This window comes from Strix uralensis, chromosome 1 (assembly GCF_047716275.1).
Source record: "Strix uralensis isolate ZFMK-TIS-50842 chromosome 1, bStrUra1, whole genome shotgun sequence".
NCBI classification, from domain to species: domain Eukaryota; kingdom Metazoa; phylum Chordata; class Aves; order Strigiformes; family Strigidae; genus Strix; species Strix uralensis.
The window spans coordinates 117,741,085-117,766,217 of record NC_133972.1 but is presented as its reverse complement, the minus strand read 5'-3'; the positions used below and the strand labels follow the sequence as shown (position 1 = coordinate 117,766,217).

The 25,133-nt window shown below is 37.6% G+C and overlaps 1 protein-coding gene across 1 annotated transcript in view; it reads right to left on the bottom strand.

Annotated features, from left to right (window-relative positions):
• Nucleotides 1-25,133, bottom strand: part of PIEZO2 (piezo type mechanosensitive ion channel component 2) — a 316,185-nt gene that overhangs the window by 23,919 nt on the left and 267,133 nt on the right. Inside the window, exons 34-40 of the mRNA XM_074893340.1 lie at nt 21,608-21,711; nt 19,459-19,557; nt 16,806-16,917; nt 15,073-15,138; nt 11,611-11,777; nt 6,662-6,837; nt 437-604 (exon numbers count right to left, since the gene is read on the bottom strand). Coding sequence (XP_074749441.1) covers nt 437-604; nt 6,662-6,837; nt 11,611-11,777; nt 15,073-15,138; nt 16,806-16,917; nt 19,459-19,557; nt 21,608-21,711 — 892 coding nt within the window. The remainder of the gene's footprint in view (nt 1-436; nt 605-6,661; nt 6,838-11,610; nt 11,778-15,072; nt 15,139-16,805; nt 16,918-19,458; nt 19,558-21,607; nt 21,712-25,133) is intronic.

The following is a 25,133-nucleotide window of genomic DNA, read 5'->3' as shown; positions in this document are numbered from 1 at the left end:
CTAAAATTAAACATCCAAGTCCATATTTAGGATAACTGATTAGCTGAGAAACTTCACTTTCAGCTTTCAATTTTAATAAGAACAGCCATAAGCTCAGGAACACTGAAAATCAGACTCTTTTTTAATTGAATAAATACAGACTTTAGCCTGGTTTTAGACAGCCAGTATAATGTAATGGAACAACTTTTAAAAATACATTAATTAAGGATGAAAAATAAAACAAAACAGAATAAGAAGTGAAACAGCAAATGAGTCCAAGATTATGACCCTGACTTTGAACCTCAGAATTGTGGCACAACACAAAAGGGAGTAAAGCTTCCATTAACCATGCAAACCACTCTGTACACCACATATCTGCAAATGCAAATTTAGGTACACTGCAGTAAGTATAATGGTATGGGTAAATGAGTGAACAAAGCATGCATGAGTTAAGCACCTTGACACTATACTGCCACTGTCAGCTGATGAGGAGGACATATCCATGCTCTGCATTTTACGAAGCCTAGGTCGAGCGCGCTCACTTGTTTTAGGAACAGTGTCTGGTCCATCTAAATCATCAAGGGTTGACTGCCTTGAGAACAGCATGGTTGCTTCAGTGTAGCAGCTAGCAGCGCAAACAGTTATAAAGACAGTGTTAAATACAAATGATATTACTATACACATGGTTCAGTAAACAAATATGCTCGCCATGCAGCAAAACACTGACACAGAGAAAAAATGTTCAGAGAGAAGGTAAGGATTTGTTTAGAGCCACCATGTAAACACGTTTCTATGCACAGATTGCTCATGGTCATATTCATATAGGGACTATGGAAGTCTAACAACCACCTATTCACTATTCAAACAGATATGAAACCAACACAATGCTCTACGTGTTTTCCAGGGGCACCAAATTACGTATGTGAGGAGGTTTTATTGTCTCTCTTTCCTCCTGAAATTTCCCAATTCCACAAAAATGTTTTGGGAAGTGACCTCCTTTATACAAATTCTACTTCATTAATGATACACTGTGCTGAACCTTTTTACACAGGTACAAGCCAATTTCCTAATAGAGCCCTTAAAACTGAATAAGCTCATATTCCACAAATAGAAAAATAGCTGTCAGACATTGGCTAATCCTCTTTCCGAACCAAAGAGCCAAATCGGATATGTTACTTAGCCAGTAGATGCATGCCAAATATAACCTGCTCTGCATGAGATGGCTTTTATTTTGATATTTAGTAGTAAGACCCGATGATTCTTTCCAGAAGACTTCATTTATTTCAATCCCAGCTTAAAAGCTATTTCAAAATTGGTAACATGCACATATTGAAATAAAGAACAGATATAATAAACCCTTATCTCCTTTCACTTATCAAATACAACAGGACACCAGAGACATACACCATACATTGAGCATTTATGCGTTACTAGAGAACAGAAGAACTGGATGAGTTATGAAAAAGAAAGTACGTAATTAAATACAAGCATATGACATAGCAACAGGAAAGAAGCAAACACATTAATGACATATGGTAGGTAAAAGAATTATTTCTCCTGAAAAAATCTTTGAAAAACACAGAAGTCTATGAAATAAGTTGAGGGACCTGGAGTTCTAACACATGCAGTGACCTGCCTGAGTCTCTCAGATAGAATGAGAGAAGAAAGGACCCCAAAACAGGATTTACACTACTTTTCTTCTTTCAAGTCCATCTGTATTACACCTGAGCAGTGGCAGCAGAGGCTTTGCTTCCTTGACAAGCATTATGTTTGTTCGGGGGAACAGAGAATTGGGAAAGAGGTCAGAAGGGAAGTACAATGGCGTCTTCTGTGTTACTTTGGTCTTGCTAGCTTGAAGTGAGGAAAGAAATCTGCTGGCATAAAGCGACAGTTTGCAATTATTGCCTTAAGGAAAATGGGGATGAAAACAGCAAAATACATGGAGCAAAGAAACAGTTATTCCTAGGCCTACATTCACTGATGGGTCATTTTTGACAGAATGGACTGAGGCTAAAAGCATACTTTGGTCTTTGAATAGAAGAAAAGTATCACCAAGATACCAAAGGTATTGTGAAATACTTCCCTTAGAAACAGTATTAATGGCAGAGGCAACTCTGTCCTGCCAGTTCATTTGACGAAGACTCTTTACAAGCCATTTCATTATTTTTGTGTGTGCACAAAGGCACACAAGCATCCTCCAGACAAAACCTGGAGGGTTGTCTGCATGGTGCAGGGTTTTGATGAAGCAGCAAATGCTGCTTCCTATAGAAACAGGAGATCCACCCTAGAGGCCTGATTCAGCAGCATGGAAATCAGTCAGAGCTATGTGTTAGTGACTCCAGGGAGTCCTGAGGGAGGAGGTTTCCCTTTGCATGTACACCTATGGACTATAGCTGGGTTGCTGTACTATCAGTGAGCATTGGTGCTAAAATATAGGGAGATAGCAGCAAGTAGATAACCCACTTTTGCAGATTACCTTTATGTCTGCATGCTACAATGTTATCCACATATTATTTTACATCTCAAGGCCTGAGTTCATTCTTTTCAAGAGCAACACCTCTTACTAAGCTGTTGAAGATTTTTAAAGGCAGACATAGTTCAAAGGGAACCTTCCAAGGGCCTTAAGCAAAGCAGCTGTTGAAATCAAACTAGCACATGACCGTTCATAAATTTTCAGTGGAAGAAATATATGCCAGCTGCCCTCCAAAACATGTAAATTCTGACCTGGGTCCCAGGAAAAATCAAAAGAAAAACATCTATTAATCCCAATAGATAAAAACATTTGCCCAGACAGAATCCCTGCAATAATCTTGTTTAAAGCTCTTTTAAATGAAGGATGAATCATCAGAAGAATTCTTGACTGAGCAGCTGCTCTGTATCCTTGCATGTCAGGAGATGTGTATGAGATGACACCTGTAGCACAGTCTGTATATTCTTTATGTACTTTAGGAACATGCTTCCTAACATGGAGGAAATGAGAACACCAATAAAGTGGAGAGATTTACACTTGGCAAAGCTGATGTTGACTCACACATCACATAAATTTAATCTAAGCATATCTTCCTGAGTGACTTTTCAAATTTGTGTCCTTGGAGACCTTGAAAAGCATTAGTTTCTTGAAATCATTCAAGGACTAGATATTTTAAATTGGATATTAATTAAAAAACCCATCTTCAAGCATTTTATATAAAGTTGATTGGGTATCCATTTCAAATGGGGATATATATAGCAGAGATGTTTTTATCCTCGGTGAGCAGGATATTTCTTACTTTTGACTTCCTTTTTGCTAAACAAATTTATCTTTCCCAGAGAGTTTATTAGTTGAAGGGATGACTTGGAAATTTTGCTGATTTTTTCCTGTCCACGGGCTAGCTACTGACTTGCATTACCTTTAAAAACTACTACACTCCCCACACCTGCAAGCAAAGATTCCAAACATTTCCTATCATTCATGCTCCTATATCAGACCCAGATCCAGCCTCAAACTGGGACCCTCTTTCATCCTTTCTCCTGCTTCCCAAGGCAAATGTTATTTCTCCAGTGCTCCCTGCCTCAAGCTCTATTCTCCCATCTGGTGAGGGAAGCACAGATGAAGAGTGGTGCCTGTAAACACCCTGAATGCACTTGTATGTTCACTTTTACAGGTGGGTCAGGGGCTCCTCCCTGCAGCTTCTATAAAAGTCTACATAGGTGGAGTTAGGAACTGAATACATTATTTGTGATAGACAAAAATTAATATGAATTGAACTGGATACAAAACCTTGGATAGGCTGAAATGTGACTTAGGACCTGCATCTAGCTGTTATTTCATAATTGTAGGCAGAGTCCCATAAAGGCAGCCAACTGCTTTAAGTAAGTTCCCAACCATGTTACTGAAAATCACAAGCAGTTTAACCTAGTAAGCAGTTCATCAGTCAAATGGAAACAAACAGCAGTGAATGCTCTACCATGCTAGCTCCTGATCCCTTCTGGTAGTGCTCCTCAAAGAGCTTGTTAAGGACCTACATCAGTTTCTTCTCCTCCTGGCCCATATGAACTTTGCACTTTAGGATACATGAGAGTATTTATACATAAAGAGAAACCAAATAATTACATTATGACTACCTCATTACACCTCTAGCTACTGTATAGGAAAATGACTGAGACTAAATGGCAGCCCTACTAAAAGGGAAAATCCCACAAAGGATACTCTGCAAAACTCCTTTTAGAGCTTTATCTAGGGTGAGAACAACATCCCTGGATAAGACTTACAAGGGTCAGCCCTGAACTTCACAAGAAATTTACAGTTCCTACAACTGATCAGGGAGGTTGTTCTCTCTGGAAATCCAGTGTTTAGAGCACTGAGCAGATACCTGCAGTAACTCCTGTCCTGAATACTGAGGAATATGTATTATTGTAATAAAATAGTTTCTGTGCTTCTGCAGCCCTGTGTACTTCCAGACATGCCCATCTTATCATGGACCTAATGTCCACTACAGAATTTTGTGTAGGGAAACCGAAGAAGGATAATCAGAATGCTGGTTAGAAGCCCTCTGTCCCTTCCCAAAGGTTCTCCATTGCAATCCAAGATCCATGATCACAGAGGTGCTTTAATTAGCTGCTTTTACATTTACTGGAAATCATTACTTTGAAATGTAAAATGTCCCCTTCTTTTGTTTGGGCAATTCAAACAAAATCACCCAATAAACTCACATGAAGTTTAAAACATTTCACATTTCTAAAAAGCTCATAAGGACTTTTGTAATCCCAGGAAGAGACATGCAATGGTGCCCCAATAAACAGATGACATTATCATTCAATCAACAGACTCATTTTTGCTTCCTCTAATTACAAGTCATTGTTCTTATAGCAGATGTGCACAGTTCGCAAATACTCTCAGTGCAAGAACAGTTGATTGTTCATTACCAGAAAGAGAATCTGAGATTAGAAAAATCAGTTATAATACTGCCTTTGTTATTCCTTTGTTGATAAGTCCTGTGACATCTTCTGAGGAAACAGAGATGACAGTAACACATGTGAAAGATTTAACTTTTTCTGTTGCAAAGCAGATCCACAGAATCACTGAATTCTCTAGTTTGAAAAGAGATTTTAAATGTGTAAGTATGCTCAAAGCAGGGTGACAAATGGGTGGTTATTCTGAAAAGAAAGACGTAAGTGGAGCTCAAGACTGGATACCATCTCATTGAAGAGGCAGAATTTACACATGAAAACTGTAAGATTTGTCTTTCTTTTTTTATAATTAATTTTAGAATTGGCTTCCCTTTGCTTCTAGTTAAAGTTCTTGCTAACATGGCTGTATAATAATCATAACGTCTACCTAGAGTAAACAGTGTGACCAAAAACTATTTAATATAAGTAGGACTGATATTACTATTCTTTTATTTAGGTGAGTCTGAACTTCATGGAGTTAAATTCTGCCCTGCAGATATCCAAGTGGCTCCAAGTGAGCTGGTAACAGAATTTGGCTTTATATTTTTCTCACGTCATCTGACTCCTGTAAAACTTTGAGACAAAACACAAAGGTGTTGCTTAGTTGGGTAGCTAGCCACCAAGAATGATTTGTTCGGATTTGGTGTTTTTACTGGAGTGAAGCTCTCAAAGGCCAATGCTTACCCTGGGGAGCAATTTGTGAATATTTTGTTGAAGCACAGTACTCACAGGCACTCTCTAACACATGCTTTTCAATAACATCAGAAAGGAAGACAAGCCCTCGTTATTTTCAGTTTCCTAACATCTACCCATATGTCATTAGTAAAAGCTAAGCATAATTTACTGTACACAGAAGCTACTGAGTTTGCTGGGAGTATCAAACACAATATGATACTGCCACACTTCAGAGGAGAACAGAAGACAGCAGAATGTAATGGATTATCAAACAGCTGGATTTCCAAAGCCCTCCCTTCTCCCCCTCATATTGGACAACTTCTGCAGTCTCTTAAAAGTCAAGAACACCAGGGACACGGTGGGAACAGGCTGCCTCTGTAAGAGAAGGAAGTGAATGTGTATGCCTCTGTGTGCATGGAGCAGCAGGAGCATGCAGTATTTTTGGCAAGGGACTTGACGGCATCCATATTCAGAAAAGAATGAGGAAGGTGGTTTTCCTGAACTAGTATGGGTATTTGATCCACCATCTGTGTAGCTCTGCTGGATTGTAATCATAGCAGTTAGGAAACCAGGCTCTTCATATGATCTTTGCCCTGTGGGTACGAGAGGGGGGTTTTGTTCTCTCAAATCCAGAATCTTTCTCAACACAAAGCCTTTTTTGATTTGTAGGCAACAGACAACAATTTATTTTACAAAGACAAAATATTCACTATGAATGATCATTCCCCAAACTCCACACCTGAATTCCTAAAACAGTATCCCATAAGCATCCTCAGCAGGCTCTTATTTTCCACTACTTTTTACAAGATCAGAACACCTGTCAATGACTCCTAATTCTAGGGGAAACAGAAAGCAGTGGGGTAGCCATGCAGTGGAAAAGGAGTTAAGCCAACAACTGAGTCCACCACTATGAAGGAATAGTAACACATAGCAGAGTTTTCACTATTAAAATGGCATGGATAAATCAAAAAGAGGATTCAACATTGATTAGGAAGTTCATCAGTACTTAGATATTATCTAAAATTATGTCTACTGCATGATCCCTCTATCTTTCACAAAATAAAAATTAAATCAATACCTGGAGATACTGTCACGAGAAGCTGCTGAATCTAAACTATCCATTCTTTCAGATGCTTGCAAATCAGAAGCTTGACCGGGATTTTTATCAATTGAGTCCAGTCCTGACTCCTTAGAAAGTTTCATCATGTGGTTCTGATAATACATATGGATGCTCTCCCGTGTTGGAACGTTTCCCTGTGGAAGAGAGTAGAGGTAGAGGTACATGGCAGGGGGGACGTGTATTCTTCGAGGAACTGGTTTCTTCTGTCATTTGGCAAGGAACAAATTAAAGACTGTGCAAACAGCTTCCTAATAAATAATAACCTCCCACTAGTAGTTCCTTTTCAGAGTGCAAGTCAGATTCTGACTGAAATTACCATGGCACAAAGTGTTGTATTTCAAGCAAAGCTGAAGCAATGCAAGCGGTTTCAGGCTATATATAGCCGACAAAACTCTGTGGGGTGGACTGCAGATCATTCAGCATGAAAATGAGTGTGGGCTGGGACCATGATTCAACCTGTACCACAGCAACTTTTGAGGTATCTCTTTCAGATAGCTTCACTGACTCTAAGAACAATCATACATCTTATTAGTGGTCAGTAGCAGTTTTTTTAATCAGAAAAAAAAGAAACATGTCATGTACAAACTGATCTAGATTTTCATTAGTGTCCCAAAATAAGAATTTCTTCATGAAGTACGGATACAGTTGGAAAACCATGAAAAATACACTGAAGACCTTTACTCTTTTTCTGTGACTTCAAGATCAAGCAAGTTCATGAAAGGATGGTTTTATTAACTGGCAGCCCAGATCTGGGCACAGATTCAAGTCTTTCTGGCTATGATACTGCAATCAGAATTCTAAAGGCATGTCATAAGAATAAAACTCAAATTTTATAGCCTATTCTTAGGCAGAAACACATTCAACTCATTCCACTAACAGTTGCATTGACTTCAGAAGGTACACTGAGAGAGAAGATTGCTATTCTCGAACAGTCATTTTTCTGACTTATAATGAAGCCTTATGCAAGGACTTTTTACAGCTGAAATAAAGAAAGTACTCTAAAATACTGCCTGTGTTTCCTTTACTAATATTATTAGTTACTAGTATTTCAACTCTGATCCTCCACACTGTCCCAAATCTAATATTTTCAAAATCTGAAGTTTTGTAAAAAAAAATCTTAAGAACAAAATCTGAAACTCAGGTTTTTAATTAAGTTTGTTTATATACAAGCTCTATTGCTTCTGCAGCAATAAATGTTTGTGCCATTATGACAGCCTGCCTCTGAAATTATGGCACACACTACATTCTAGCTCGACTGCAGGCCTGGGATAAAGAACAAGAGCTGTGACAGCAGAAGTGCCCCACAGCTGACAGGGGACTCAATTTCAGGTTCTTCTGTAGCTGGAAGAGAGATGAAAGGAACTTCATACATCAAGTTAACTGTCCCCGACTCTACATTGGACAAAGAAACATGTCACCATGATGGCTGCAGTGAGAGTTTCCTTTCTGGGGCAGCAATGGCAGGCTACAGAGACAATGGCTGCTACAGAGACTTGGGATGCGATGGAGGAATTGATGATTCTGATGTATCTGTATCAATATTTCACAGAAGAGGAGAAAAACTTCCTAGAAAAAACCCTGAAGTTTAAAGCTATTGACTGGGGAGAAATTCTTTGAAGGGCCCCTAGTACCAGAAGATTTAGGACTGAAGCAGGATTACCAGCCTATACAAGGACATATGGGCTCCATTGTAATCAAAACAGCATCAGGCTGCTGGCAACATGAAATTTCAATAAATAAATAAACATATGTATTGGGAACAAATATATTGGGAACAAAGGATAGGAAAAACTCAATGAAGTTGAGGTGAGAAGTAGCAAAGAACGATCAAAATAAAGTTTCAGATAAGTAATGGTCATAGAAAGGCAGTTAGCCTGGCTTCTGCATAAATGTTAAAACTCTGAAAACTCAGGGGTCGTGAGAAAGAATCATGTGATTTTCAGTGAGGATGCTGTAATAACAGGGACTTCTGAGACCTGGGACAAAAAGGAGTATCACTATAATGCTGTACTATCACAGTAAAAATTTTACAGGAAGGATGGAATAGAAGATAACTTGAGAAAGAGGTGGTATGGATCAAAAAGCATAAAGTCTAACCAATTAAGTAAATTCACTCTGCAAGGACTATCACAGAGTCTCTCTGGGTAGATTTGAACCAATTAATATTGAAAAAGTATAGTATGACGGCTTGATTTTTGACTATCAAACCAGGAGTGCACTAGTGCCTGTTAAATACTAAGGAGGATTACAGAAGGTGCCATCAGAATAACAATGTACAATAACTCAAGTTGATTTTCAAATGTACTCATGTAGAATAAGTAAATGTTGTGAAAGAGCCTGCATGCACACACACACACGTGTCACCAGAATGGAAAAGACCAGGAGAAAGAAGCAAGACATCCTTCGAGAAGTGAAAGTCATGAGGAAAAACAATCAAGAATGAACTTCCTAGAGTTAAATGTAAAACTTCATCAAATTAGACCAAGAGGGATGCTGAGAAATAACTTGCTAAAATAAAAAAAATCTGATAACAAAAACATTTTCAAGAATATCATAAGAATCAGTGGCCAGAAAGCCAGGGTATCAACAGGTCATCAAGGCATAGAGAGGTATAAAGGAGTTATGCAACAGAAAAAAAGTCTGAATTTTTTGCATCCCTCTTCACTGCAGAAAAAGTCACCGATGTTCCAAATGGAATAACTTGAATTCCATGCAACGACTGGAGTAATTGTTTTATAAAAGACAAGTCTGAGAACAAAACAATAAACAGCGCTGAGTGGAAGGTGCTCACCCAAGAGCTCTGAAGGAGCCAACAGATGAAACAGTCCCAGGGGAAGAGAAGGTAACACCAATCCTTAAACATGGCTTCAGGGGTGATCCTGAGGGACCCTTGTAAGAAATCAAGCAGTCATGAAATAAAACAGACTACATCTATCTTTTGTGCTTATCCTCCATTAAAAGACTGGAGAAAAAGGGCACAAACAAATATTTTTTTTCTGTACAAAAGAAGGAGGTCATTGACTGGTTTCCCCAAGGAGTTTTACTGTCCACCATATTCAGAACTAATCTGTGTAAGGAGGAAAACAGCAATGTGATAAAATTTGCAGATAAAAAAATTGTTCAAGTGTAAAGTTGACTGAAGTACTACTAAAGAACCTGATAAAACTGAATGACTTGGTGAAAAATGGCAAGATATGCAATGGGAAAAATAACTTAAAGTGTATATACATAATGACAGGCCTTATGTCAGCTTTTGTTAGCCTTAAACGTCTTGGACTGAGAATGTATAGTCCCCTGAAAATAGGCAGCATCTAAAAGTCAAAGGAGCTTGACTCTTAGATCTTACTAGAAAAGCAAAAGAAAATACATCATACTCCTGTATAAATCTGTGATTCACCCACATCTTGAAAACAGTGTGTAGTTCTGGTCATCCAGTCTTAATAAGGCCATATTAAAACTAGAAATTGTATGAAGAAGGACAGTAAAAATGATCAGAGGCACTGGATGAATTACATGCGAAGCTAAAAAGAAAGGGACTTTTTAACTTGTAAGAGAATGACTGAGGAGAAGAGTCCATACAGATTTATACAGTCAGGAATAGTAGAGGAAAATGGAATACATCTCTGTTCTACAGCAGACCCCCAAATGATCAGGAAGTGGGTTTAAAATGAACAAGAGGAAGTACTCTTAAACACACCATATAGAATGACACTACAGAACTCCGTATTGTAGGATCTTCTGAAAGCCAACATTAAAAATAGATTAAAAAGGGACTTGCAAAACTCAAGAATATAGATTCCTTGGAACTATTAAACATAGTGATCCAGATGCAATTTCTGGTTTAGGGTGCCCTAAACCATCCATTTCCACAACCTGGGACATATTCCAAAGAAGGATCTACTCTGAATATGCCACATTCCCTTTGCTCTGTTTTGGGGATCGATCGATCGATCGATCGATCGATCGATCGATCTATCTATCTATCTATCTATCTATCTATCTATCTATCTATTTGCTATTATTATTATTATTATTTGCTTGCTATTGGACACCTCGAGGAAAATAACAGTAACTAAACACTAACACTGAGGCAGCCCTCTCTTCGTGCTCAGTGACTCCTGGTCAGACTGGGTACAGATTCCCTCTGACCAGGAATGCCTGCCTCTCCAACCTCCTGGGGTCGTGGGCAGCCTGCCTGTTGTGCCGCCAAACATTGACAGTGGCCAGGCTATATGGGGCTTTATTAAGGTCAAAACTCTTTAACAAAAAGTGAAAAGAACTAAAAATGAGTCTTCTATGCGAGGTTTCCAGAAATAGTTGGGTAGCTAGTGACATATGTAAAAATACCTATGCTTAAAATGAGAGCTTTATCCAACTTCAAGGTATCATCTACTTGCATTTTGAGGATCCAAACACATTTCTAGTTACACTATCAACATTAATTTCTGATAATAATGGGTTTTACTAATATATAACTAGAAAATTATGCCTGTATGTTGTCAGTTATTTCCAAGGCAAGTTGGTCTACAAAAAGCCTGAAATATGCAGCCTGAGGTAGTTTTTGAGCTGTTTAAAATGCTATGCCTTCTTCTCTCTACTTGAATCTATCCTGTCCCCTCAAACCCATACTCTATCACAGGAGTGCTTTGGCCAAATCCATATATCAACGTCTCAAAGAATTATTTTTCCAATAATTGTTTTGTATCCAGGTAATAAATCAAGCAAGTTATTACTTATATATTTATAAATCAACAAGCAGTAAAAGAGTCCAGACCTATTTTTAAAATGCACATATAAGTGAAATTTTTATAATTTTTCTCCTTCACATAGTGATCTGAAAAGACAACCTTTCATTTTTCACTGAGCTGGAAATGGCATTAGCAGACAAAGAAGACCAAAGGCATTACCTTCTTAATCTCCCTGGTCAGCATACAGCGCTCGATTCTTAGCACAGTGGAGATATCGATGTGTTCTCTTGAGATGGAATTAAGCCAAGCTGTAAAACTGTCTAGTGTTGCCAGGAAAAGGACCCAAGTGAACTTCAGGATATTAAATATCCTCTTGATGATGTTATCTAAAAGAGAGGAAAAGCAAAAGAGTTAATGAACGCAAATATCTTTCATTGTATTTCTGCTTGGAGTTAGAATCATTTTTCCTTTATTGTCTAATAATAGTAATCCAGGCTGCAAAACTCTGTCATAGTAAGGAATCTCTGAAGATGGCTGGAGGCCTTTTGGCTGTCTGGGCTATTTTCCTGCCTGTATGTCTAGGCTTATCATCTGGAATCCCTTTTCCATCCTGTAACTCCCTGGTCCTGCAATTGCTAGTCATATAAACAGTCCCTGATTTTAGAGAGACACTGTATGCACAGGTCTGCAAAATGAAACCCAAAGATTTGGGCATCTCCTGAGAGCTAGTCAACATCCCCAGCTCCTGTGATCTCAACAGCCGTTCAGCCAGCATGTTGAGCTAAACTCCTTATCTATTTACTTGTGCATGTTTCTCTCCGCACAGAGTTTGACTTTTGTGCTTGAAACTAGTTTAGCTGAGTTTTAAAATCTAACCTGCCTAAACAGTCTTTGAATCTCTCCCAGTTTTCCAACCACCTAAACACCCCTCTCTGTATTTACTGTTTCCAAAGCCTCACTTTTTTAAATAGGCTGCACTGTGTCATCAGTGATCTTAGATCAACTAGCCCAACTAGAACAAATCACATAAAAAAATTTATAAAACTTATTCTTGCACCATTTTGCCAAAACAGTACACTTTTCCATGAGTAGGGCTTATGGGTTTATATCAACAGTATAAACCAACCAGTAGCTTCATTTTGCTCAACACAGCTGTCTCAAGTTAATTTCTCATTTCAGTAGTTCCTTTAGCATTAGCAATGGCATTTCTCACCAAAAGGCAGTACTTTCAGTTTATTTTCCTTCCACTCACAAACACATGCACCACGCTACAGCTCTTACATAGTGTTGCACAAATACTAAAAAATTTCTTTCTGACTAGCCAATTCCAGAGCTAGTTGTCCCTGCTAGGTTGCAAATCCCAGAACACTAGCTATAAAGATCAGTTTTAGAGTAACCAGCCTAAGAAATAATAGAAAACTGTCAATAATCTGCCATGCAAGGATGAAATGTTTGAAGTAGATACTAAGGACCCAACCTATGTGCTAAAGCATGATGCTTTCAACAACCTCACTTCTTAGCTGTACCACAAGATGGCACGCAAAACTTTGTGGAGTGCACATTCGCTCCTTACAAAGAATGCAAAGGTGAAGATACAATAAAGCAAAAGGTTTCCTATGGAGGAACATGCAAGTGTCGCTGGGTGTGCACGCAGGGTTGTATGCACATATATGTGTAGAGAAACTAAGAAAAAAAACCATTAGTGGAACATTCCTGTAAAGTGGGTGCTGAAGTGGCAGTATGTATCATTTAACTGAGCAAAACCATTGAACTAGTCTGGTCTCTCTTAATGTAAAAGCATTTATCCCCTTCACTTGGTTGTATAATTATTTCAAGAATATTTTGCCCTTTTTTTCAGGATTTTTCTATGTCATTTAGAATTGGAGATACTTTATGATTTATCTACTTTTATTTACTCATATTTCAACATGCAGGTCTTGAAGCTAAGGAAATCTTGCCATTAGAAATTAAATGCAAGGCTGTCTCTACTTCAAGGACCGTTAAATTCGTTTGAATTCCAGATAATAGTATGAGTATCTTAAAAGAAAACATGGCAGTCATACACAAAAATATACAATATATAAATGTTCTTTTTTAACCCACACTATTCCTCTCTAATATATAACTTCTGTTACTGACTTCAGGAGAATCACAGCTCTCAGGTTAAAATTATCTTTATTATTGACCACCACTGGCATGCCATAGTCTCACCACGGTGCTTTGCCAAGCACTTCCAGTCTAATCTGAAAGGTCATTTTTCTCTCTGGGATGGAGGTGATTTAGTATACATTTTTAATGATGCTGTAGCTGTTCTGGCAGATTTGCTGTTCTCCAAAACTTTTAAAAAATAATCTTTTGGGGATTGATTGCATCTAAACATCTTCAAAAAGGGTAAGAAATATTTATTTTCTACAGAAACTGTTATTCTAACTTAAAGGGTCAAATGCAGAGAAGGCTTCTCTCTGCCTGAGAGTGTGAGACAGGATTTGATCTAAGGTTAATAATGATACTAATGCTTCAATAACAATTACCATCTAATTTTTCCAAACATCATCTTTAATGAATTCTACCTAGGAATGGTCAAAGTATTTTAATGAAAATATAAAGCACCTTAAATTGACTATTTGCCATATAAATTAATTATAAACCTCCTTCTCTTTCTCTAACTCCTGTGCAGTACTTCCCTAGAGATGCATTTGAGTGATTCACTTCAGTGTTTTAACACAGGTAACTGCATCACCAGTAAATAACAAATAAAAAAGCCCCCAAAACCCCACCAAAAAAGCCCTATAGCAATGCAACTTGTTTATTGGAGACCACTGCTCTCATGAGAAAAATGACATCTTCCACATCCTTGTAACATCTTCTACCCTGTGACTCACTCAGGGATATAATTCTAACTGGAACTGTGGGAACTAATTTAAATAGAGAAGAAAAGTAGCTTTAGAAGATAAAGTCTCACTCAAGGTAACCCATGATAAAGACTTAAGAGGAGAGTCTGTTTTCCTCTTTTACTCCAGTTAGAAAAAGAGCCAAGCTTATATTTATGACCTATTATACTTCTTCGTAGGAAAACTTTCAATATGGGCAAGATCTTGAAAACTATTGGCATTTCTTCTGCTGTGCAGAGCATTCTTAGGTCTGGTTATGAATGACAATGAGTAAGATTGGGAAAATCCCATTTTTTTAGAGGAGACTATTGTACCTTGCTGAATGGGTGAGTACCAGAGAAAAGCATTATATTAAACCTTGCTAAAACATAATGAAAAAACACAAAGTCTTTGTGCTAATAGTAACCTTTCAGACATTTAAAATCAATGGAGATTTTAACACAGGACTGCATGCAATCAGGACTGGAAGCTAAGCTTAGGTGTAAGTTGTTCTATAAGTAAAATATACAGCAAGTGATCAGGTCTGAGCCTGCAGATGTATTTACTAACGTGTGTAGAGAATGAGTGCAGTAGCTAATAGTCCAGGAGTAGAAGTTCCTATGCTTGGACTTGTAAATCCGGCAACTGAAAACCTGAAAGTAGTTAGGAAGTTCTCACTGCACAGGCTAGGATGGATTTTGTGGCTTTACACAAGCCTGGGATCACTGCAATGCTCTCTGTGATATGCTGCTTATGCCACTGGTCACTACTTCATTGTAACAGCAGAGAAACCCTCTTACTGCCTTCATACCTGGTCCATCAGATTTCTTCTTGACAGGTTCCTCTTCGCTGTCTTCACAGTCTGCATCAGTACCACCTATTGAAAACAATGACTGAAACAGTGAGAGCTACATAATAAAAGTGCGGGTGTAAATGCCATTCAAGCTAGAAAATGCTACAGTTACTAAGCTGTAGTGACTGGTTCCTCACCCACCACTATAACAAAAACCACACTTCCATTTCTAAAGGACTCAAGTGAGGGGACAATTCTGCTAGTGAAGGTGGTTCATGGATGACCACCCCTCTCTTGTAATTTGCAGTGGCATTTTCTTACTAGACAGGCTGCTGAGCAAGATCATCTGTTGGTGTAAATTCAGGCAATTTCTCAGTCACACTGCTTCCACCCCCAGTAGCCTCACCTTCCGCTGACTCACACTAGAGCTCACTTCTTCAACTTCTGCAAAGGGCAACCTGATCAGTGCTCTGATCTTCTCCTGCCTCTGACCCAGCAAACTCGAATAAATTGAGTGGGACCTTCAGGTTGAAATGAAGCAGCGGAGTTGGTTTGAAACTACCACATGCTTTTATTTAGGCCTGTAGCAGAAGAGTGACATAGTGTCACAGACAGAACAAACAACTCTCCTTTATCAAATACCCAATAACTGCAGCTACAGCTTCAGTGGCAGCAAATTATAAAGTTCCCTCTTTTCGAGAGGTGAAGATGCCAAATGAAGGACAACTCCACCTGATTCAGTCTGAATGTGCCCCCTCTTCTACACTGACCAGAAAAGCTTCTGAATTTTTATTTTCTTGTTTAAAAAAGGAGCAAAAGATGAAGAGATATGAACCACTTATAAACTTTTTTTTTCAGAGGCATGAGTGATTTTACAGTTCCAGTAAAAATCCTGTTAACATTTATATATTTTCCTTTTGCTACTTGCTGAATTCACTGCAAATTTCGGGGTTCATGGCTATTTGGGTTCCTCAGTGAGTACAGCATGGAAAATTAAAAACATTTCTTGATATTCTTCCCCACGTATCAACTCAAGTTTCTTTAGGGAACAATAGAGGAAGGGTGGCAAAAAGAAATAATATGTGGCTATTTCACTGAATTTTTCTTGCAGCTCCACTTGAGCTACAGCTCTTTGGGAACTTCCTCATGAAATAGTTCTTTAACACAAAGTCTGTCTGTCACAGGCAAAACCTTCCCTGGGAATACACATGAATTTATCATCAAAATGAGAGACTTTGAGCAACCCTAGAAAAACCTGGCGAGTAAGATAACCCTTTTTATAAGGTGAGGGAGTGAAAGGGTAATGTCCTTGCTCTGCCTGATTCTGGCCAAACACCTGGCATTTACACTCCCATATTCTGAAGAAATGCTGTTAACTACCAGATTATTTGCTTTATAAATTTACACCTTCAAAGGGTTATGGCCTTCTCTTGCAAGTACTCCCACAAATGTTTTCATATAGCTGATGTTTTCTGCAATGTGTTGTCTTGCAGCTCCATGGAAAACACATATGTCCCCTCTTCTTTATCTCCCCCAATTTGCACTGTGTAGAATGAAAGGACATAGCTATGGCTGGCCTTGTCATGGGCTAGGGCAGGGAGAGACAGCCAGCCAAAGGCAAACTCATTTTTCCAGTTCCTAGCCAGAACTGAGAGCACCTGCCCTCTAAAACTCAGCTGCCTTTCACTACCAGGAACAACAGGCCCTCTAGTTAACACTACATTTTTTTAAAAATACAGAAGTCTACCTACCATCCCCAGATCCTTTTCGCCTTCGCTTCTCCTCTCTCCCAAAACTTTTTTTCTCTTTGCGCCTCTGTCGTAGTGCTGTTTTAGGGTCAGTAATCCAGGCCTGATAAACAAACTGGAAGGAACAAACTCATTTATTTCAAGGTTCTTCATGTTTTGAGAGTAAGCCATAGAATAAGCCACAAGCAGGACTACATAGTTCGAGTAAACGCATTCAGATCTGCAGGGGTAAGGAAATATTTTGAATCCCAAATCTAACACCTCCCCTGCAGATCTGCTGAATTTTCATGTGCTATTTTTGAGAGCATAAAACCAAATGCGAAAACACTTCTGGGTGATCCAAGTTTCATTAGAACCCACAAAAATTCATGGTCTGAACTTTGGGAATTAATACCCTGTTGTGTGTATGGGCTACTTCACCTGAATCCCTCCATTTAATTCTGTATTTCTACTTTATCATTTTACAGGCAAGATGCAGAGTAATGGAAAGTTTAAGAGAAAGTGCTGCAATCAACTAACTAAAGTATCAAAAGATGTAGTAGTATCTCAGTACAGGTATTTGTGCTTGTACATTTTTCATAGTTTAGGTAATTTTTTTCCCCTCTGCAGATCCCAGTGGAACATTTACAGATTTGTTATCTATGCACAGTCCCATACCTGGCAGACAGGAATTCCTCAAATTTCATCCTGATTTTGACAATGGATCCCTTTGTTGCTTCAGATAAGTCACTTATGAATCCTTCTGCTACTGTTTTTCCAGTTGTAAAATGAAGACAGTAATACTTACCTATATATCGGGGGGATTTTATGGGCCAAATCCTGCTCACAGCACTCACTCAGATCAACAGTCTGTTGACCTGTATGACTACATGAAGCATGGAATTGGCCCAAAATATTTATAAATGCTATAGCAGTGCGAACAAAAAAAATAAAAGAAGTTACCCCAAAGTAACTTTTTGAATAGTTCTGCTCAAGCTGTGAAGGAAGGTTACAGAAAAAAGCAGTAACACTCATATCTTTTTTCCCTATATGACGTAAAATGTGAATAACAGAAACTAAAGTAACTGTATCTCCTCCACAACTCCTTCAGAAAAAAAGATGTTCTTTTGTTCCCTTTACCGTTTTCATTGAAAAATGGTAATCAATTGGCACTGCATTGTCTTCTATTTCTAAGCAACACAGACTGGTAATAGAGACAGGGCAGGGAAGCACACAGATGCAGTCATGAGGGTGAAAATGAAGCACCGTAACAAAACAGCTCTATTAATTCACAAGACAAACATGCAGACGATGACAATAACACACGTGTATCTCAGTGAAGCTGGAACTGCTCCTCATAGGACAGAACAGTGAAATTTCTATTTGGTTTATTTATATTTTTAAAATTTGCATACAAAAATTGCTTTGAGACATTAAAAGCATTTTTTTAAAACTGTCAAACTGATTTTAAATGAATTTAAAAGGGAAAAGTACTTTGTTCTGTTTTGTGAATGTGTACAACAGTGGAGAGGAAATTATTTTGGTACTGTTGATAAGAAGGTCCCCTTCCAAATCTCTCAAAGTCTGTACATTTATTTTGGTATGTCTAACTTGTTCAAAACAAGCACCACATGAGAAAATGTGTGGGATCAGAAGCACTGGTTTCTCTTTGCTTTGTAATAGGTGTTTTCTAATGAAGCTGATCTGGGGGAATGATGATACTTAAGTGAACTAATACTGTATTAGTTACTGAAAGTCAGAAACTGTCAATATCTGCTATTGAACAGTTATCTGAGAAACTGTACACTAGCCAGAGTCATAGTGTGAATAAAGAAATTTGAGGTAAAAGGCAGACTTGGAAGAAGGTAGAAGATTAGAATGAAGAAAAGGCATTTGTTTTGAAGAAAGGGCACAGTCTAGACCATGCTTTTGACAACAAAGATTGGACCAGATGATCCTTGATGTCCCTTCCAACCTGGCAATCTATGATTCTATGATTAATAAATCTAATATAACTACTTCTTCTAAGCAGTGGATATTTTAAGAGCTGACTGGGTGAATACATATGTATTAGTTTAGACTTTTACCACTGAACAAACTTTAAGTGCAGTATCTCTTAGGGTTTGGAGCTGGTACACCCAGTCTGTAATGCTCACTACTTAGAAATATCATGCTACATATATGGAGTATAAAATGATACACAGTGCTCAAAGGTAGGAAATGCCAAATGTATTCACGGAGGACAAGAAAGAAGATGCACAAATCTTTTTTATGATGATGAAGGTCAGAAAAGTAGAGAGCTAAAATGGGGTTTGGAGTGGAATGTGTATTTTACAAACCTTTTACCAGCTTTCTGAGATCAATTACCACGGTGTCCATAAGATACATGCAACTTGATGTGAACATCTTGCAGAGTGGTATCAGAAGAAAATGAGAATTTCGGTCTGCATTTTCTCTCTGAGGTTGCACTTAAAAAAAGATAAACCCCTTTTTTTTTGTGTCTTGACCACTCCAAGAGTATGAAATGCATTGTGTTTACTAGGAATGAAGCTTTGGCTATCATTATTTTTTTTAATTATTCATATAAGAGGAAAAATGCAGACGAGGACAGAGGCATACATTACACCAGGAACTATGGGATGGGTTATATACTGAGCACTCACAAAATGTCAAGTACCTTTGCTGCTTTGATTAAATACTGAAGAATAGTTTTGGGTAGTTTAATGACAGACTTTGGCAAGGCTAAAATGGCTGAAGCAAATTTCCCAATAGCTCTCTATAAAGAAGGACAAAGCAAGAGCAATTAGTAGAAAACAAGAAAATATTAATAAACGTATCTAGTGAATGATTGTATCTAGATTATTAAGAACAAATTTACATTCATAGACTCCAATATGAAAAAAGATCCTTTGTGATGTCCACAATAAAATTTCAATGATTCTTAACTGCCTGTGTTCTCTAATAAATAAAATCTCCAAGTTAATCGTTGTTAACTATTGTACACAATGTACACTAAAAGAAAAATCAACAGTTAAAAATAATTCTTTAGCAGGTTCTACAACAAACAAGTTCACTTTGCCAGTATTTTTATTAAGACCATGTGTATAGTGATACAAAGCAAATAAGATATGATGACCAAATGATGAACAAGATTTTCATAAACAAAACCAACTTTGTCTTCTATACAACTCCCCTCCTTCTTAAAGCCATCCAACATCTTCATGTTGCACATATTGCAGAACTGGCCACCTATACAGAACATCTGACCAGAACTGTGAAATAAAAACTAGATCCTTCATCCTCAGATTAATAGTTTCAGGACTGAGCTTAAAAAAATAAGACCAAACAAAGAAAAAACCCAAAACCCAGAGTGAATGAAAGAATCTTATTAGCTTCTGACCTCAAGTTTAGAACTCTTTACAGTGCTTGGCACCAGCACATCTGAATAAAATATTGTCCCCATATTTTTTAAAAAATCAGCAGAAACACGAATGCAAATTTTCCTCTATACCTGCGTGAAAACCAGAAAGAAAAATGACCTAGAAATTCATGAGCCACTTTTATGGTCTAAGGTGAGTTAAATGCAAAATATACAAAAAATTAGTATAAATAGTAGAAAATAAAATCTACTTATCACATAATTTTTCATTCACATTTGTTTTGCCTTTTTCTAGGTCAGGAAAAAATCTTTCCATGTCATTACTATGCAGGACGTTTAACAAATGTAATCAGTCAGTAATGTAATGTAAGTATATAAACTAAAGGCACATTGCATCAATGAATTAAATAAAATATTTCTTCTCGTAATTCAGTAATGTCTGGGAAGCTTTGTTTGAAAGCTGTTGGCATAAGAATAGAAGAGCATGGAGGTGGTTTCTTGCTCTTGCTTGGGCTGGGCTTTCAGTAGTGCACCAGTTCTGCAGTGATGTGAGCTTGCATCTGGATAGGAATGCTCATCTGCAAAAAGCTACCAATTTGCTTAAGCTTTTAAAGTTACAGACCTGAAAAAGTTCTGCGGTATTTCAGAAAATTCTTCAACAAGTATAACTTTAGTCTTATGAAGATTAAAGCAATCCTATATGCATGAGTATTTAACTAACTTCTTCACCCAAGTTCTTAATTTAAGCCAGTGGATTCAATACCTTGTACTGTCTAACATCAACCAGTCTATAGGTAGGAACCCAGTTAGGAAACTTCAGCTATCTTTTTAACATTACAATATCCTCTTACTTCAATGCAGTCTGTCACTTAAAATGCAAACATATTAATTAACATTATCCTGAACAAGAAAGGAGAGAAAGTGATGTGGTCTCCTTTTGTAATTTTAAATGTTAAGCTCTTTATAACCCAAGGATATATTTCTCTGGTCCACGAGGCTCAATACTAAAAAAAAATTATTTAAGTATGTATTCTTTTCCATGAAAAGCTGATTATTTTCAGGATCATTTCTTCAGGGAATGATAACATCCACTCAAAACCAGAAAACCACTGAAGCACTGTACAGCACTGCCAGAGGAAAGTCAGCTTCCTCACCTGCCTTTATTGCAATGCAGAAAAAATAAAGCTCAGCTTCTTAACCTTTGTTTTTGTATTTTTGTTTTCCTCGGGCATAAGTGAATGAAGATATGATTTCACTATAGTTCCTGTAGGAATTTGGCAATGCTTTAAACAGGCAAACTTGCATTTTAAATTGGCAAGAAATTTGATTTGCAATACTTTTCAGGTCTACTTTAGATGTACTGGCTGCTTTAACATATGTGCCTGATTTATGAGAAGCCTACATTTTTTTCCAGATGTCAACTAGAAAGCAAATTACCATAAAGTACCTGAAATGCAGATTTTTTTCGAGGCTCTTCCTCTTCTTTTTTCTCCTCTTCCTCTTCCTCTTCACTATCCGTCTCAAACAAATAATAATTTCCACTTCTGACCACTAAGTGAAACAAAATATTTTCTTATTTTTCTGAAAAGTTCTATTCTCAATTGCCCCAAGACCTATGAACTGCCAGCCAGTCATATAAAAATTCATAAACAGGTGAGGTGAAAAACAGAGAAGAAGCAAGAGATTAAAAGGTCTCAGGCAATTTATTTGATGTTATTCTGTGATACTTTGGGCATGAATGAGAACTATACAAGAACTAAGAAAAACATCACCATGAGAAGAAAATGTAAAGAAAAAGCTTGAAGTATATCAAGTTACTAAGTTACATTTTTTTTTTAGAAAAAAATGACAGTTAAGTCTAAATTAATTTGGAACTGATCATTATTTGAGGGAGTAAAAAAAGCCCAGCAGGTAAGTAAATGAATTTACATGAACAGTACCACTGGACAAAAAATACAGAACTTCTCTTTAAAATGCTGAGGCATCCTTTGAACTATGGAATGGGATAGCATTAGTTAATGGTTTCTTCAAACATTTAAGCTTTGATGAGGTAATGGAAAACCTTGGTTTGTTTAAAACAGATCACTTAGATTCTATTAACGTGTTAACAAATGAGTTTCAATTTTTTGCCCATGGATTCAGAAAGATTCTGAAACCTTGATACAGTAAAGATGCACAGTGAATAAGCTAGGCCTTATATCCTTGAACAGAAGCAATGTTTTTATTTCTCAGATGGTAACAGGCCTACATGAACGAACAACGGAAACAAAAGAAATGAAAAATAAGGTAATGAGCAAGAGAAAAATCAAAATCACAGCATTACATTCAGCAGTGAAAACTGGTAAATAATTTCCACTTTTAAGCTGAAATATTTAAAGGAACAGTTACTTAGATGAAATGTCACACAATCTGGATATATGGAGCAATACATATTTATATTGAAAATTATATTTAACCCTCATTATAGGTTTTTGGAAAAGTAACAATTGCTTTAATTCAATCATACCTTGAATTCTACACAGATCCTCTGTGCACAGATGACCACACATAACTACCATACAAACCTCAGGGTAAGCACACTGTGAAATTTGCCAGAACCCAATTGGGCCATAACTTCAGCATCTAAAACTCGCTCACAGAGGGAATTTTGTGTCTCATGTGCCTAGTTATGACTTTTAACACTAATGAACACCCTGCAAAGGGACAGAGAGTCCACTTCGGCAGTTCTAATTGCTGAACTGAGGTGAAAAGAAAGTTTGGAAATTTCTTGGAACAAGCAAATTAATTATTTGGTAGAGGGCCTTCTAAGAATGCCCATTTATAATGCATTAAAGAGATGAATGTATTTTTAAGAGCCAGTGGTCTGCAGTTCTCTTTCATAAAAAAGTATCTTGTAGTCAGCAACAGAAATTGTCCACACAGAAGATCAGCAGGATAAGGTCTGACACCTACGGGAAACCTCTACTGCAGTGCAATTCCTTAAAGGCTCAAAGTACCACTGAGTCAGACTTGGAATGCCTGAGCTGGCAGAAAACAAATCTACAATGGTCTCCCTCCAAAATGTTGAGGTTAAAGGGTATCTGAGGGGACACTATAATGTAGCAGTTACGTCTCTTTTACAACTAAAGAGGGAGGTATGATTGAATAGCAATAATGCATTCTTGCACACATCAAAATGGAATAAGTGTGTTATCCACCTACAGGGATTACTAAAGAGCCAAATTTTACTAGTACAATAATTTGTGGCCAGACTGGACTTGGGGGACCCCTCTCCTACTGCAAAATGGGACTTTCTTCTGCTGAGAAAAGGGACTTGCAGGTTTTCCTTGTGGGATGAGATGGTGGTGGCAGAAGGGGAGCCATGCGGGAGAAGTCAGCATAATCTCATCATCTGCTTGTGTCCAGAGGGAAAGAGCTCCTCAGGACAGCTGCAACCACTATCTTTTGCACTACATCAGACACAACTCTGTGCTCCAGGAGAAGCTGAGGACCTCGAAGCATGTGGCCCTAACTCCTGCTGATCTTTGTGGGGCTCCATAAGTAATCCACAAGCACAGGAGGAACCACACCTCCCTGCAAGGGACAGTGTGAGTGAGTGTCAATGAGGAAACCCTCACTGATGTTTCCTATCTGTTCTACTCAAACTCAAATTTATGACTGTGTTTTAATTCTTATGATACACAAAATGAGGTATCTTTCTGTATAATAAAATTATGACAAGTGGTATAAAAAATCAATAAAAATCTAAATTAGACATGAGAATTGGCATAGCACTTCAAGCTTGAGCGACTTCAATATATACATATATACAACCACAGCCACAAACCCATTTACTGAGATGAATAGCCACGGGCAGCAGAATGCTGCAGTTACAGCAGTGTTTCAAAAAGAATAGATGGGGAATATCAGTCTATTTCTAGTTTGTATGCCTGTGAACACCTACTGTCAGTGCCATGTTTCAGTGAGTGTGAACATGAGCCACATGGCAGACAACCACTGTTTGCAGGATCAGGGTCTGTGATGTTTCCCACAAGGTTTTGCATTATTGCAGTAAATAATTTCAAGAATTCTCACTGTTTAAATACCAAAACACAAATTGCCACCTAAGAACATTAAATAATGAGGGTGAAATAAGTAAAAGCCAAAGTCAATGTCTTTCTTTGAGCAGTTCTTCTTATTACATAATCAGTGGTGAATAAACAAGAGACCATATCCCATTCCTTCAAAATCACCGTAGCTTGAAATTCTACAGTAAAAACTTGCAAATTATAGTTTTGATCTGTTCTGTTATTGTTGTTCTTAATGAAAGTACAGGGCAAGAAGTTTATTTTCATAAGACTTCTGAAAAGGGATAGGTCTCTCTAAAGTGGCAGTGTGCCCTTTAGAAAAATAAAAGTAGAGGCACAGTTTACTTGTGACTTGATAGAAATAGGCATACAACATTGTGTTAAATGCTGTTAGCAAATATATATGCTGGAGTTATAAATAAATGCACATAGGTAAATGAAGCAGTATGTAGATGTGTAAAAATATTACTTGGAGTGATCCTTTTAAACTAAATGACCAGGCACAATACAGACATTCATATTTAACTCTGATCAGTGCTATACACTTGAATATTTTTTAAATCTTCAGAGGTTGTTAAATAGCTCATGTCTGATCTCCTTCAACAAAAATTCAATAGGAGGATATCTGATTTGAGATTGCAGTCTTCTTGTTTTACCCAACCCATAATGTAGGGAAGAACTCTATTGTGTGCCTGTATTGGACCACAAACAAATTGAAATATCATAATGCAACAATGATATGAGTGACGAAGGCTAATAATTTCTTGTGCACAAAGCTGAACACAATTTTGCTCTCAGATAAACACACACACACAAAGAAAACAACAAAACAACTGGCATCAGCAGTACTTTAAAGTGTGATCAGAGATACTCAGCTGAGCTCTACGCTCTACACAGTCTAGTCCT